Source organism: Sciurus vulgaris, assembly GCF_902686455.1.
Source record: "Sciurus vulgaris genome assembly, chromosome: 15".
NCBI lineage: Eukaryota > Metazoa > Chordata > Mammalia > Rodentia > Sciuridae > Sciurus > Sciurus vulgaris.
The window spans coordinates 67032956-67050446 of NC_136476.1; the positions used below are offsets into that span (position 1 = coordinate 67032956).

Below are 17491 nucleotides of genomic sequence, written 5' to 3' on the forward strand. Positions count from 1 at the left end.
TTGTAAAACAAAATGGTCATGTACTTTTAAGCCAGAAGTCTTATATAGGCCCACCTGAATATTTTATGATGTAAGCATAATATAAAAATAATATAAAAAGTTTTAATGTAAGAGTGAAAGGAAAGCAAGAATTGACATAACCATCATGTCCACTGACTAAATCTAAATGTCTACTGGGCATCTCTGCAAACACCTCAGCATACTATTTTTACATCCAGACCCACAGAGTTCTAGAACTGAATGGGACTATAAGTGATGTCTGGCCAAACCTGGGCCAAGTCCACACATCCCTGGGCAGTCACAGCATGGATATGCCAGAATCTGCAGCCTACAGGTGTGCTACAAAGGAATCACCACAGTCACCCTGTGGGCTCTCTTGGGTGCTCTGAGCTACACTTCTGAGATCAACATGGGTACCAACTGTTGAAAAGTCACACGCCTCCCTGCTTGTTGTTAGAGAATTGGGTGGCCGATGGTTCCCTCCTGGCTCCTTTCTGCAAGTTCCTGCCCCTCAAAGGACACATGATATGATCCAGCTAATGGATCAGCTCATGAATGGGGTAGGGAAGATGTATGAGAACTAATTTTAAGAGATAGAGAAAGGATTTGCACTCCGTTGGTGGTCAAGGGTAACATTCATGTGCTTTGTAAGTAGGGAATATACATGCAACCGCAACCTGGCATCCTTCGTATTTGAACATACAACAAAACCATAATGATCTGAACAGCAAATGCATTTTTGAAAGCATATGTGATCAGAATATTTTTAAAAATAAGCTTACATCTGCTTTAGTTTATTAGTTAAGAACTAATTTGCATGATTGCATCTACCATGGGAATACATATAAGCAAAGCTGTGGATGGAATCAAATGTCACGTGATTGACTCCTTTGGGCTGCTTCTGGAATGAGCAAACTATTAATTGTAGTTAACGGTGACTACACAGAGCACACATAGCTTGCCAAACAGTGGCACTCATCAGTGGAATTCTACATAGAATCCATTCTGCATTAGGGACATCCTTTTGGAAATTTGCAAAATCCTAGAGTCATTTTGATAAATGTCATCTATCATTATTAGAATGATGCAATTGCTGTGGTTGGTTGGTGTTTGGAAGGTTTCAGACTCTGTATAATTGGGATTTATTTAGAACCACTGCTTTTTCAGAACCAGGAGCCTGTATCCCAGTCCCTCATCCTAATGCTGAATCCCTGCTATAGTGGCCCTCTCCCAGGAAGTCCTCAAACAACAGTCACACACTGCAATGATTGCGCCCTGATCTCCTCCAGGTTGCCCATGCTGTCTCTAGATGGTTCTGACTATTGGAAGATTTGTCCTCTGATGGGTTGTCATTTGTCTGCCTTCATCTTCCATCTGTTGGTCCTTCTCCTTCCCCCTGGAGCTGCTCAGAACAAATCAAAGTTGATTTTCTTTCAAGCATTTGAAAATGTCAATCACTTTCTATCTTTCCCAGATCCTCACTTTAAATGCCCTTTCTGCCACTGTCCCAGCCTCTGGTGCTGAGATGGTGAGATTGTTTTGAGACACCCTCTGCCATCTCTGCCCCTCTCCTCTGAACATTGCCCACTTTGTCTCCAGTCTTCTTGAAGCATGGTGGGCGGAGTCCAACACACCCTGACGCGGACTGACCGCCCCCCGCCCCACAATGAAGCAGGATGCCACGCGTCCCGTGGCTGCCTCTGTGGCATCTGGCCCTTCAGCTTCTCTTTCTCCAGTAAAGCTTCACCTGCCTGCTCAGCCTTGTTGTTGCCTTTTCTAGGTGAGGCCTCATTTCTGACTCCTTTCAGTGAAAACACATTCTACTCCCCGCCCCCACCACCACCCCACCTGTTCACGTACCATGTCAACTGCTCGATACATAGAAGCACCTACAAAAATCATTCCTTAATCTCAGAAGACAGAAATAAGGAAGAGTTATGCACCTTTCTGCCCTTTGTTGATTTGATATGACTTAGATTCCTTCTCATTAGCTTCTCTCTAGTGGGTGTTGGGGATTCCATAGAACCAAGGCAGGGAGGTGGGGGGGAATTGACAGGACTCTGGTGCTCTCTGTCCTCTCAAACACGGCAGCTTCCCCCCCTTGTGTTTACATATTGTATTTCTGCATCAGATTTCATATGAATCAAGGGTTTGGCAGTTTTAAAAATAGAAAAAGCTTTATTGTTTATTGTTAGGGTCTTTGTAACTCATGATTTTGGTGCTTCATAGCCTCACTTTTCTCCAGTTGAGTGCCATCTTGAATCTGAAATGCAGTCTTCCCTTATTTTTTCATCATTTCACTGAAAAAAAAAAAAAATGTTGCACATTGAAACCAAAGTTAGAGCCCTGCAGTACAGAAGAGATTCTTGGTAAGCTCAAATCTGCACCTGTGGGACAAGATCAATTGCCAGAACCTTTCCTGTGTCCAGGATTCTTGAGACAAAATCAATGAGAAAGGAACTGAGACCCTGAGTTCAAAGCATGGTGGACCTTTCTGACTCTGGTGCTTGTTTGGTTCCTAGTCTTCTCATCAGAGCTTTGGTCTCAGCGATATTCTTGCTGCTACTTTTCAGACTGGCACCTGTTTTTCTCTACCCAAAAGATAAGCACAAAATCAGGTATGAGAAACTGACATGTGCCTTTGCTATCCACAGACACCAAACCCTGGCTAATTTTTTTTCCAGCAATGAAAATTTATTCTCTCATGGTCCTGGAGGTGAGAAGTCTAAAATCAGTGTCTGCAGGATTGGTTCCTTGTGAGGGCTATGAGTGATAATCAGTTCCATGCCTCTTTCCTAGCTTTTTGTTTTTTAATTTGTTCTAATTAGTTGTACATGACCGTAGGATGCATTTGTACATTTTGATAGATCATACATAAATGGAGTGTAATTTCTCACTTTTCTGATAATACATAGCTTTTTAAGGAGTCATTCGTTTATAGACATTGGATTTCTTTTCATTGAGTCATGACAGTTGTACATATATCTCTAGAGTACAGTGTAATTAATCAATGTATGAATACGGTGCACAATGATCAAATCAGATGATTAGCATTTCCATCTCCTTTGTGTTGGGAACTCTGTCCTCTCATTCTTTATGAAACTTGTAGTAAAATGTTGTAAACTGTAGTCACCCTGCTGTGCTGTAAAACAGTAAGGTATCTTGGGAAAACAAACAATTCAAATAAAAATTTAACCATTGGTTTTTGAAGTTTGCAATGAGAGGGAGAATCCATTCTGAATTAATTTCTTCATTGTCATTGTCGGTATCATAATAGCTGATTTCACATTTCCAACTTTGAGGGAGGGTGTGAACACGTATGTACGAGTGTAATCATGTGCTCCAAGGTTGAAGACTACACACACGTGTGTTCCTTCAGTAAGCAAAGCACACGCATTGCTTGTTAATCACATGCCAGGTTGCAGTGCCAGCTCCTGGATGTTCCTTGTACTGGGTGACACTCGCTAGGTACCCCCTGGTGGGTGACAGTCATGATCTGCCTGTCTGCTGCTCTCCTGCTATACTTTGCACATCACTGACTCATGAGCCACCCAGCTGTTTACAGCACCACGACATACCAAAGTTGGATAGTTTTCATTATGCAAATGAGAAAAATGAAGCCCAGAGATGTGGAGTGGCCTGGGTAGGAATCCAGATGCACCATGTTCTGCCTCCCCCTGACCCCTCCCATCACTCTGACTAATGACAGTGGGCGTGTGGTCCTTGTCCTTTCCCTGTGAACCTCAGCCTTTTTCTTCCTCTCATGATCCCGGCAAGGCAAAGGAAGTGAGTTGGGAGAAACCCAAGTTAAGGGATTCAGCACTGATGGAATTTTCCACCCTCCTGAAAGACGGTCTCGTTTTGTGTGTTCTTGGACTGATTGTAAAAAGAAGTCACGTCACATGCTCCTCTGCCTTCCTGTGTCAGATGCTGTCATTCCTCTTCACTCAATTCTAAGCTTCGAGCCTTTACAGGTGCTTGTTGTTTGCTCTTTGCTCAAGGTGGAGGACACAGGCAAGAGGGTGGATAGGGCCAGGGGAATGAGCTGGGCCTGAACCCACATGGTCTGCTCCTCACACCCATCCCTGTGCCCCTGTTTCCCAGGACACAGTGGCTTCTGTCCTGGCTTTTAGATAGGTGTTTTCCAGGGGTCTCTCCCTCTTCTCCACACCTGGAGTCTTTAGAACCCAGGCCCTGGAACTATTGACCCCCCGACTCTCCTCCTTCAGGAAGTTCCCCTAGTGGTGGAAGAACTAGGGGGAGCAAGAAACAAGAAAACCAAACACAGAGACACAAAAATCAAAGCACCCAAGTGCCATTCATTTGTATCCCTTCGAAGAAACTAGCCACATTGCTTTTTGTTTGGTTGGTTTTTGGTTTTTGGTTTCAAGAATTGAACCTAGAGGTGCTTAACCACTCGGCCACATCCCCAGCTCATTTTTTATTTTTTAGTTTTTGGAGACCGTGCCTCACTGAGTTGCTTAAGGCCTCACTAAGTTTCTGAGACTTGCTTTGAGCTTGTGATCCTCCTGCCTCAGCCTCCAGAGCCGCTGGGATTAAAAGGCATGTGCCATTGGGCCCAACTGGCATATTGATTCTTATTCTTCACTAATAATGCTCAGCTGTTTCCCTGGATTGTCGAAAGGAGTAGCAAAAGTGCTTTATGTATACTCCACTCTTACTGATATCAGAATGTAATATGTGGAAATCTATAATTAAATTTGTTGTTGAATAAAAATGTACTTGCATACCCCAGTGAGCCTATGAGTGAAACATTCCTTGCATGTCTTGTATCTCATATACTTTGTTCCTTGTCCAAGTTCTTCCTCCTGGAAACTGTACTTCAAATACTTTTGCGTATGTCCATGGCACTCTTTTGGAATCTCTTTCAAGGACTCCCCAGAAAGCCGTCTCCCCCCAAGAACATCTCTCCTTTTTTGCCCCCTAAGATGAACAAAACCACCAGGCCCCTCTGATTCTTACTGCTGTACACATTGCAGGCACTTCCAGCATGGGGAAGCTCGAGGGAAGCCAGGGGCAGATTGGAGGGCATTCTTGGTGGTGAGAAACGAAGGCATGCTAGGAGTGAGAGGCTTTGCAATAAACTGCTTGGCAGCAGTATGAAGCACAAGAGGATTAAAACTTGCGTGCATTAGTCTGGGTGTGGTGGCCTACTTCTGTAATCCCAGCTACTTGGGAGTCTGAGGTAGGAGAATCACAAGTTCGAGGTCAGCTTCAGCCACTTAGCAAGACCCTATCACCAAATATAAATAAATAAATAAATAAATAAATAGAGCTGAGGATGTAACTCACTGGTAAAGCACCCCTGGGTTCAGTCTTCAGTACCGCCCACAAATTATGTGCATCAAAAACTAATTATCTGTTGGGCTGAAATTGTAGTTTAGTGATAGAATATGTGTTAACTAGGTACAAGGTCCTGGGTTCACAAAAAGAGAAAAATAAAATAAAATTCCCAAAATCTTGAATTTAAAACTGAAGTCTTATTATTCTACTTGTTCTAGTCTACTGTCATTCATAGTTTGTACATTGCTGAGAACCAGAGCAAAATCTAAGTGTTCATTCATACAGAATACATTTAAGATAAACATTCACACCTCCTGTGCAGTTTTCTGAATGTCTAAAAAACATTCTCATGTTATTCTCCAGGAGGACCAAATATTATTCTTGGGGTAAGCCAGACCTTCTTGAAGGTTTCCCCTGGATATCCCTTATCAAAGAAGAGAGTAAACGCAGAAAGGAATTGTAAACACATCCTTGAGGGACCTGCTAAAAATCTGATTCCCTTAAAGACTTGTGTTTTATCTGGGAAAAAAACATGAATATTGCATTTTATGGCATAACATATCTTAAATTTATCTTATTATAAAAGTATGTTAAAATGCTTAAAATAGCCAGATGCGGTATGCACGTTTGTTATCCCAGCAGCTCGGGAGACTGAGACAGGAGGATCATGAGTTCAAAGTCAGCCTCCACAAAAGTGAGGCACTAAGCAACCTGGTGAGACCCTCTCTCTAAATAAAATACAAAATAGGGCTGGAGATGTGGCTCAGTGGTCAAGTGCCCCTAGTTCAATCCCCAGTACCCGCCCCCCTCAAAAAATGCTTAAAATATTCTACACTCAGATTCTAGAAATATTGAATCGTTTATAACATGTAAACGTAGATGCACTTATGTAATCCTAATAAAACATGTCACATATGGTTCATTGATGTGACTGCGTCATTACCTCACCTGTTTATATGTGGATCTACTTAACCTGCCTAGCAAAGAGCTCATCACACCTTTGTTCTTTCCAGTCGCTGGTTCTAGGAACAGAAAAAGAGAAAGGAGGTGCGGGGGAAGGGGAAGTTGAACCAACAATGGCATGTTCTTGTTGGCACCAGAGGAAGAGGGACATTTCTAAACATTCTGTGCTAATAATTTGTATCCTTTACATATAAATGTGAAAATGTAAATATTCCATATTCTGTATAGATAGTAGGTTAATATATCATTTTGTTCACCTGTCTCTGGATGATTGGGGATAATTCAATATTGTACCTGCAAACTGACAATCATGATTACTTTATAAATATGTCCCTTACGTGTGTTAATGGTGATAAACTGTAACTTTTCACCCAAGATTGTGTTTTTTAATATAACTGTAATATTTCAAGAACAGCTTTTGGAGACCATGCAGAATTTTAAATTCCTACTTCATTTCCCTGATGGCACATCATGTGGAAAATTGGGAAATAACTGAGATAAATTTTTCTTTTAATGTCACAATCTTTGTGTGTGAGCCCATGTACCTCAGTGACAAATAATGGCTAGCGTTCCACTGTGTCACTTGAGGAAAGTCAAAATCTTCATGCAGAACAAGTGAAACTTTTGAGGCAGTAATGGTGAAAATTGAGCATTGGTTTTTTTCTCCATAATCTTGTTGGTGAAGTGTGAACAGACGGTCTTATTATGCAAGCAGACAGAACAATATCATTGCTGTTTTTTTAAATCAGTTTAAACATTAATTACTGTGTGTACCTTTTTATTGGTGTCATGTTATTAGACAAAGTACTTGTGGCTACATTAAGACCATCAAATTAGACTCTTCAGTTAGTAGCATTTGTTTCACAAGTGGGATCATCTGGAACCTTCTATACAGAAGGTTCTAAGGTGGGTGCTGGCAGACGGGGAGAGTCATAGAAAGGTGGCAGGCAGCAAGTTCACTTTCAAGGATCCTAAAAATCTATGAGGGTGATAAAAAACTCAATGAACAGTTAGTTATACTACTGGGTGGAAATTGTTAAGTGCCCTCAGATAAGTTTAGAAAAAGCATTCAGAGAATCTAAAGGAGAGAGGATGATGAGGAGATGAGAGGACCCAAGGAAGCTTATGGGAGAGGGGCAGTTGACCTTGGCATTGATGAATGGGTTATATTTGGGTATGTAGAAAGTCAAAAAAAGGAAATTTCAGAAGGGAATCATAAAAGCAGGAGATATTTAGATAGGGGATGCTGTTGCATGGTTGTGCTCTAGGAAGAGGGAGTAATAGAATATAGGTTTGAAAAGATAGTTTGGATCTTCTTAGCAGGTTAGGGACCTTGTAGATATTCAGAAAGGTGGGAGCTCAGACAATGATAAGCAAGACTCTGGAAGTCTGCCATCAGAGCAGGACCAAGGGCAGGCTGGACCAAAGGACCACAGGCATGGGGGGACGCGGGGCTGTGTCCTGGGACAGTGAGAAGGTTATGGTGGCCAGAGTGTGTGGAGCACAAGAGGGCTGGGAGGCAGGCCAGTTCTGAAGGGAGCTATGGGCCAAGCTGTGGGATCTGGTGTTTATCCTTCAGAGACAAGAAGCAGCAGAGGGCTGGTGAGTAAGGTGACTTCATAGGCAAGAACAGGTCTGGCACACTTTTCCAATAAATGGCCAGCTGGTCAATATTTGAGACTTTGTGGACCCCATATGGCCTCGGATGCATATTCTTTATAGTTTTTCTTCCTTTTCCCCTTCTCTTTCTCCTTCTTTTCTTCCCCCTTTTTTTTTTATTAACAATTTTTCAAAAATGTGAAAACCTCTGGCCATGCAGAAACAGGCCCCAGCTACCTTTGGCTCTCTGGCGATAGCCAGTGTCCTGGGACTAGTGTGGGAAGAAAGAAGTCAGGACACTCTGGAAGAAGGCCGTCATGCTGGGTGGAGGTGGGGCTGAGGAGGTGGGAGGGGAGGTCTGAAGCAGGGTCAGTTCCTAGCAGTGATTGTTTGGTTGCGAGAAATTAGGAAGAAAACCATAAATAAGGTGTGCCTCTGTCTTGAGAGACAAAGTAGTGGTGCTGGTGGGGTTGAACAGCATGGCTGTGGAAGAGCTTCGCAGATGGGGAGTCGTGTTGGGGCTGCTGAGTCAGATGGGTCAGTGTGTCATCCAGGTAAAGGGGGCCTGCGGCAGGTGGCTCTGTGGGCCAGGGACCCAGTTTCCTCCCATCCAGAAAGCGTGCGCCATGGGGAGCCTATGAGGGAGGGAATGAGGTGTCCCGAGAGTCTGTAGGACAGGAAAGAGCTGTCCTCGGGAACACCAGATTGGCACCTGGGGGTGGGGTGAATTGGAGAGGATTGGGAGAGTCCACCCTCCAGTAGGAAGCTCTTCCAACAATCCAGGGAAGAGGAAAGGAGTCTCGCATTGGGTAGTGGCAGTGGAACAGAAGGAAGACAACAGATGGGAAAGATTTTAAGGGGCAGGATCTTGAGGACTTGGCACTGTGTGCGTGGAAGAAGAAAGGGCCTTCTGTGATTTCATCCATAGACGAGAGTATTGTAAGATGTCACCGTGTCTGGCTCTCTTCCTAGTTCTTCTTTTAGAAACCTCGCTAAGTGACTGAAGTACTTACAGAGCATGCAATATGATTACAAGCCTTGTAATTTTTGCAAACACCTGTTTTATAGCAAAGTAGAGGATACCTTGTCTCCTCTACAAAAACCTTGGCATATCTCCCTCATGGCAAAAGGAAATAAGAGGGCTGGAGATGTGGTAGAGGGCTTGCCTAGCACATGCAAGGGCCTGGGTTTGATCCCCAGCGCCACAAGAGAAAAGAAAAACAGGGAAAGGGGAACACTTGAGGAAAGAGTTGAAAAAAGATGTGAGATTTTTGGAACTGGGACATACCGTAACCAAGGGCTTTTGGATTGTCAGTAAACCTACAGAAGCCCACAACCAAGGTAAATTGAGGGTTGCCAGTCTTCCTGTAATTCTTTCCACCTAAATCTGAAGTCTCTTATTTTAGCAGTTCTTCCTTGGAAGTCTGAGTGCCATTGAGACACGGTAACTGTGTACTTCTGTCTTCCCAGTGCACTAAGCTGCTGCGTTAAAATGCACACATAACCGCCTCTGTCCACGATGTGCACCTCACTCTAACACTCAGGATGCTTGGCAGTTAGAATAGAGAGGGCACAGAGCCATTTTTTTTTTTTTTTTTTGTCTGTTTGGCAATTAACCAATCACTGGCTTTTTTTGTTGTAACATGCACTTCCTTTCTCTTGTTTTCATTCAAGCTGTGTACGCCATGGAAATTAATGTGGAGAAAGACAAACAAACAGGAGAGACCAAGATTCTCTCTGCATCTACCATTGGCCCAGAGGGGGTCCATCAGAGAGGAGTCAAAGTCTATGATGATGGTACCAAAGTAGTGTATGAGGTGCACTCAGGAGGCACCGTGGTAGAAAACGGAGTGCACAAATTAAGCGCAAAGGATGTCGAAGAGCTTATTCAGAAGGCTGGACAATCAAGCTTGAGAGGAGGACACACGTCAGAAAGGACTGTGATTGCAGATGGGAGCCTCAGCCACCCCAAGGAACACATGCTCTGCAAAGAAGCCAAGTTAGAAATGGTACATAAAGCTAGGAAAGATCACTCTTCTGGGAACCCAGGACAGCAGGCCCAAGCCCCCAGCACGGAAGGGCCAGAGGCAAGCTTGGATCAACCAGTCACCATGATTTTTATGGGCTACCAAAATATCGAAGATGAAGAAGAGACGAAAAAGGTGCTAGGCTATGACGAAACCATCAAGGCTGAATTGGTCCTCATTGACGAAGATGATGAGAAGTCATTGAGAGAGAAGACCGTGACGGACGTGTCCACCATTGATGGGAACGCGGCTGAGCTTGTGTCGGGGAGGCCAGTCTCAGACACCACAGAACCCTCATCCCCAGAAGGGAAGGAAGAGAGCCTGGCCACAGAGCCAGCCCCAGGTACCCAAAAGAAAAAGCGCTGTCAATGCTGTGTTGTCATGTGACCACTCCTTTCTTCCCTTTTCCTCTGGGCAGCCTCTCCACCACTTACATAGACCTCACTCTGCCACTAACTGCAATACTGTGAACTGGGAGCAGACACCTGCCTTGCCTTGCAGTTGGATTGCTTTGATCTCTCTTAATTTTTTTTTTTCCTTTTCCTCACCTGAGAAACAACGTGCATGTGTGTGCTCCATTTTTTTCCCCCAAGAACTTGCTTTTCCTCTAAACCTTTCCTTGTGTCTTCGAGAGTGAATCGGTTCCTCCCTGCTCGATTGGAATAGACTCTTCATATCGGCCAGTTATCTAGTAGCCTTAATTTACTTGACTGGAATTGAACCCACTGGCACTGGGGCTTTCATTTTCTAGTGTGTTCCTCTAACGTAGTCACACACACCCCACCACATCCCTGACTTCTCACTGCCTCCCTTGCTGTGGATCTTGTTTATATCTTGTGTGGCAAAAATGCTGTGGGCTCGAGTCGGTTGCTAGTGTAGCCAAAAGTGGACCTTCCTGAATCTGTCCATCCTAGGGTGATGCTTTTTGCTGCCTTACGTACGCTTCCAGGTGACAGTATTGCGTGTCTATGGCTTTCCTTCTGTTAAAACCGAAATGAAGTTCATGTGAAAGAAAAGAACCCAGTGTGTGTCACAGACGAAGTGTAGGCCTGAGTCTCTCCACTGCCCATTAGCAGCTGTGTCTTTCTGTGGCTTAACTGATGAACCCTTTATACAAGAAGCACCATTTTAAAATTTTCTAAGGACATGAGACGACCATGGTTTTCAGCATCAGTTGAGATCTCCAAGCTCAGACAGGCCAATTCATGAGCCCTGTTTCTATTCTCTCAAAAAACAGATGTAAATTTTTATATTGTTTTCTTTTTCATGGATATTTTCTGATCATGTTAATCTGCTTTCAACGAGAGGATCGTTTGAAGCAGTAGCTCTGCAGTGACCATATTTCTGAAACAGTCTTTCCGACCTACAGTGGTTGCTTCCGTGTTCCCACTGCATCTAGGATGGTGCTGTCAGCGTTAACTGTCCCTCTCCCGTGCCCGGTTGATTAGAGTCTTGCATCTGTACTCTTTTCTTTCTGTCCTCATAAGAAAGAGGATGTTGAAGAGAACTTCAACATGTAGGTTTACCTGCCCTTCAAAAAACACTTAAGGATGTAAAAAATGTTGAAAGATGAAGAAAGACCTATCTTCTCAGTATCAAGTACTTTTTCATTCAACATAAGCACACTGACCAAGCCCCTTAGAACTCTGTTTCTTTAACTTCTAGAGATTCTGAACATCAGGAATAGTTTTTATCTAGAACATGATGGACAGTCCTCAAAATAAATTCTTAGCACTGCCCCAAAGTGAACGGCCACATGTATAGTAAAACCAAAGGGAAGGAATTTTTAAAAAGAACAATAATAGAATAATTAAATAAAAATGTATTATTTTAGCTAATTTTAATAAGAGAGAGCGTCACTTTAAGTAATGTGCCCAGATGCTCATGACATCATGCACATCATTCTCAAAATTATGTTTCCGTAGGACATGGTTTCAGAAACAGTATGACATATTACATCAAATCTTAACTCCTGCAGAAAGGAGCTCAGAAAAAAATCAAGGTAGTCTTGAGGCTGTGTTACAGAAACAAAATTTGTCCCATTTAGCTTGCTCAGTGCTAAATCTATTATTATTTTTAAATCTCTTGACTTGTAACTATATTCCAATTGAAGGGGAAAAACTGGCATTTTTTAATTTCTTACAGTTATTTTTTCTCAAACAATTAAATTTTTAATGAGCACAAGATGATTCATTTTACCTCTAATAGGGAAGCAAAACAAAACAAAAAGTTAAAGGAAGGAAAAGCAAAGGAGCTAAGCTCTGCTTTCTAAAATGATTCCCTCCATGGCTTCGTTTTGGATAACTGAGGGAATTGTCTCTAAGTCTCAGGTTCACCAAAGTAGCTTCAATGGAGTAGAACTGCTCTGTTATCTAGAAACCTGGTTTTAATGTCTATCAGTCTCAGTGCTCTGAGTTTCATCTTCCTCAAAAAAATGATCATTTAAATATCATATGAATATTTAAATAAAATTAAAAGTAGACAAACCTGTTTCCATAGAAGGAGAAAATGGTTTTAATGTCTTGGACAATCTGTTATTTTAAGAATTTATTTAGGAAAGAAACAATCTAAAGGTTTACTATAGTCTATCTTTTTTACTCACTTGGGGATTAAATCTGTTCATTATGAGTTGTTAAAAAGCACAGTTAGGGAGTGGCAGGCAGGAGCTCCCATCTGATGAACAGACTTAGTCTTGGGGGTCGATGACTCCCTGAAATGATCTGCCCTCCCTACTGAATGAGTTACCTATGAAGAAGACGGTCACTGCCCCTCCCTACAACACAGCTCCTAAGATCTGAAAGACCGTGATAATCTACCCTGGTTCATCACTTGCTCTGGGGAATAGTGACTAGCAGATTCTATGACTTAGAACTTCTCTATACTTTTATTATTAAAACGTATCATTTAATGGTTTCCAAGAAGATGTGTTGCCTTTATTAAATTTATTTGTGGCCATAGTAAATGAAGGTGTGTTTGAATATGGCATCTATATATTTGTATATTTTCTATGATTTTCCTGTCTTAATGGGGGATGCAGGGTCAGCCAGTCCTTCGATGGGATGTGACCTACAACCCCATCTACAGCAGCGAGTTTCACCCTTAACAACGAAAATGTAAATGGAGTTGTGATTGTAAGCATTCTGCCTTTCCTGCTGCTGTTGGCATTCTCCCTCTGAAAATTGTATTATGCATGGTGTGACCCCCTTCATGGTTGCAGGGTATTTGGTTACATGACCAGACTAACTAAAGAATCAGTAATGGAGCTGCAAAATCACGATTCCTTTTTAAGTTGATGTTTAACTGAGCTTTCTTTTAAAATTTTAGGATCAGCTCCCTTTTAAATAGAAAGAGGAACTAGGAACACATTGCACACCTATAATCCCAGAGACTTTGAGGAGGCTGAGGTGGGATAATTGCAAATTTGAGGCCAGCCTCTGCATTTAGGGAGAACCTCAGCAATTTAGAGAGACTTTGTCTAAAAATAAAAATAAAAAAAAAAAAAATAAAAAGGATTGGGGATGTAACTCAGTGGTAAAGTGAACCTTGGGTTTAATCCCTAGTACAAAAAAAAAAAAGAGAGAATAGAAAGAGGAAACAAGATTTCATTATTTTATAATTTTCAATGACATTAAATTAAAAATGCTTTAATATTAAAATGCTAATGTTTAGCTCTATATATCCTGAAAAATCCTGATGACTTGGTATCTTAGACTTTTTCTTTTCTTTGTCTTCCTTTTTTTGTTTTGAAGACAAAATTTAGGGATTTTTTTTTTTTTTTTTTTTTACTTTGTACTTCTTTCACTCATGTTGATATTATTTTCCTTAATAACCAAAAAATAATTGCCTCTAAAAGTGATTTGCTTGTGTCCAGTCACTTAATATTGGAAGGAATTCCTTCCTGGACAAACATCATTTCCTAAAGCCTCCAGAGCAATCCTAAAATTATTCAAAGGCTTTCAGGAGACTCAAATTCTAGAGTTAATTTGTTTTATTAAGTTACTTTTGGAAATGTTATTGTATACAGATTTGCTTCAAAATCCCTCCTTCTCCAGTAGGCTTTCTACTGATCAATGTGTTTTTCTATATGCAAGTGGAGTATCTTATTTCAGTTAGGGTCAAATTTTTATAAAAGGGGAGGAAATGATACGTGGAGAATTTTCTAGATATACATTATCATTTCTGGGACAAAAAATTGGAGCCACATGGGAAAACATCTTATTTTTCCTTTAATTCCTATAGAATTTCACTTCAAGGGATTATAGAACACCCTTGAAAATTGCCATTGACCCCATGAGTATCAGTGAAAAGGAAAGAGGATATAGTGATAGAGGCAGAAATCAAACTACCATACTGATCTTCTTTTTAAAAAAGCAATTGACCCCGTCCATTTAAAATCAGAACATGCACCAAGGACTTTCTGTTCGTTCCAACTTAAGATCTGGAAACTCAGTCATCTCTGTTTGTGACTGAATCCACCAGAAAGTTCAAATGGCTAATGAGACCTCTCAGTGTAGACATGTTTTCATGTCCTGCAATGTTAGATTACAACAGAAACCATTCCAAGGCGGGCAGTCTCACATTATATTTTTGCATCTTGCACATTAGTAATTAAAACCACAAATTCTCTGCATATTTAGGATGTAGGTTTCAGAAACTTTATAAATATGCAATTTTGGGGAAGCTCCTCAGTTTCTTAAACAACATCTATTGAACTCTGCTGTTTAGGATAGAACCACAAAGTACCCTTTTCCCCTTTTTCCTCTTGGGTTGGAAAAACACAGCAAGACCTTGGAATTGCTGGTATGTATCATAAACTGGTTCAGAGTAATGAGGAAGATGGAATCTTTGATTCCTGCTACCTGTTTGCCTTCATTATGTAGCCTTCTTCTGGACTTATCAGGAAAATCTTCCAGCATTTTCTAGGAAAAAAGGAAAGTCACTAATTAGGAGCACAGTGCAATTTTGTGTCTGTATTTTTATAGCTTCAGCAAACTTCTTAATATAATTCCCATTTTAAAAAATACGCTTCTTGTTTGAATGTAGAAGGGTATAGAATTAAAGATGACATCTGGAAAGTTTCAAAGGGAAATGTCACTGGGAATCCTTGGACCAGCTCCCTCAGCTGCACATTTATCTAACTGAAGTAGGCCTCTGCTTCCCCCTCCTCTCCCGTGCAACATCAGAAGGTCAGAACTGTCGCACAGAAAACTTGCTGTCAAGGTGAAATTGTGTAATTTGGGGGACTGCAGACTTTTTGCGTCAAAGATCTGGACAGCCTTAACTTTTGTAAAAAAAAAAAAACAAAAAAAAAACTTTAATTTTTTCAATGTTCGCTTTTACAAAGCCGGAAAACAAAATGTTTTCTGAAATCAATAACTTTTGTATACTTTGTGACTATTTTCTAAGTTTCTACTGGTTAAGGTGTGAAGGGTCATCTTCTCCCCATATTGCCTCTTAGTGGTCACCTGGGGCTAGTTTTTGCAAGTCACTGCATTTTTATCCAAAGGAAAGTGCAGCTCGCGAACCATACAACTCTCCCTAGACTTTAGGCAGCCCTTCTGATGTGAAAGAACAGAATTACAGAAAGAAAAGAAGTACAGGGTGGCTTTCTTTTCATTTTCCTATGGTTAATGTACTGTATAGCATATATGTTTACAGAATGTACCTGCCTTGTGATGTCAACAAAATGAATGACAAAAAAGAGTTCTCATGTGCCATTGAATAGTTTGCCTTAGCACCTCTGTTTATGTTCTCAGTTTCTGTCCTGTTTAAAAAAAAAAAAAAAAAAAAACCACAGGTTGTATTCCAAAGCTGCATTAACACAACATTCTCTTCCCCACTCCAACCCAGCCTTCTTCAGAGCTGTGAATTCCATCAAGGAGCCTTCAGGCAGAGCCTTGCAGGTGGGACCCAGAGGGACTCAAGAGGGCATAGCTTGGGCCTTCCCTCTGCCCTTCTACCAACCGACCAACTGATCGTGTTTTTGTGTTCCCACCTGAGTCTGCAGAATCACACTCGGACATTCCTGGGGCAGGCCTGTGGGGCACGAGACCTCTCACCCTCCTTTCCTCACAGTCCTTCCCACTGTGAGGGAGGTGAACGTGTGGACCCCTCTCTGGGTCTGCGAGCACAGTTTAAGCACAATTGGCATAGCTTGGAAAAGCAAGCGATGGATCATGTGCAGCCATCACCGAGGGCTATGCCACTTATTATTGTCTAGGTGCGTAGCATGACATGGGTGGGAAGAAGGAGTGGCTATAGAAATGGAATATTTTACATGTATGTATTTTTTTAAGGAATAATATTTTTATAACGAAATCTATGTGCATTATGGAGCTTGAGTTTGAAAACACCCTTCCTTGATCCACCAAGTTATTTCTCCATTCCATTAAGGTTACTTTCTGGTGAAGTTCTGTAGCACTATCCCAGATTTTGGAGGCACACGCACCGATCTCATAACCTGACCTTGCACTGCCATTGCGTGAAATCCCATGTTTCCAAATAGACTGAGGTTATAAGATTGAGCTTGTTGCATCTGCCATTAGATAAACCACATCATGTGGCTTGACAACTCTCTAGTTTACACCGTTAATAATACATAATAATCTTTTGGAAGGAAATGGCTCTTTTTAAAGCAAACCAACCTTAGTAGTTATCAAAATCCAACTCTTCTACATATGTAACAAGTAACTGCTACATTTATGGTTAAGGGACCACTCGCGATGGCACATTTGAGTAATGTACGTGAAATAATGGGTCAGAGCCATTAATAATGGTCTGGCCATCTGCAGGCCACATGTAAAGGTAAAAACCAACAAGATACAACTTAGCAGGCATACTGACCTTGTTCGCATCACTGAGGCTGAATCATTCTTTCAGAGTTCAGTAGAGCTGGAAAAGGATTTTCTTTATCCATCATCCATGAAGGAGCTTCTGAAATTTTAGAGTTCTTGAATTTTTGTCCCAATTTTCTGCCAAGTCTCTGAATTCTTATCCAATCACACCCAGGTTCATGAAGATCTTTGCCCACACCTGTTCCCACACCTGGTTGATGGAGTGTGTCAGACCTCAGTCAGAGTCTGCCCACCCCTCTTGTTGGACTCTCTTCCCAAGGCAGCATCCTTCCCCACCCTGAGATCCCCCCTCTCCCCTAGGAAGAAGGCAAAGTCATGAGAGCTCTTTCCATTTCAAGAAAAACAGCCCGGATGGTTCCCACACAAATAAGGTTTATTTCTTCATCACACAGTCCCTCCAGCAAACCCAAGCTCATCTGTGAATGTTGCTGTCATGGAGACAACAGCAAAAACTGAAATGCAGTTGCCTAAAGGTGCTTAGGGAGAGCCGATTTACTCGAAATAGGAAGCCTCCCAGTTTTGAGATGGGCAGGGAGACATCCACTCACTCCATTTTGCAATGGCACATCTTTCTACACAAAGAGGCCACCAGGCAATGGCTGATCTGCACTGTTCTGCATGTTGCTCCAACTCTTAATTCTGTGATATCCTGTTCTGGCAAGTGGGAAGAGTTCCGTCCTTCACAGGGTTCTGGAATATTCTTTCCTCCTCCTCTTCAAGCTCCTGATTTAGGAGAGTCAAAAA

The 17491-nt window shown here is 41.8% G+C and overlaps 1 protein-coding gene across 7 annotated transcripts in view; it reads left to right on the plus strand.

Moving 5' to 3' along the window:
• Positions 1 to 17491, plus strand: part of PALM2AKAP2 (PALM2 and AKAP2 fusion) — a 339279-nt gene that overhangs the window by 132713 nt on the left and 189075 nt on the right. For 4 of the 7 annotated variants that reach the window (XM_079112566.1, XM_079112563.1, XM_079112565.1 and 1 more), the window contains one exon: positions 9541 to 10236. The exons of 2 other annotated variants lie outside the window; for them this stretch is intronic. In XM_079112566.1, coding sequence (XP_078968692.1) covers positions 9541 to 10236 — 696 coding nt within the window. Of the gene's footprint in view, positions 1 to 9540; positions 12560 to 17491 lie in introns of those variants that run through there. One more of the 7 variants, XM_079112571.1, reaches the window with a different exon arrangement.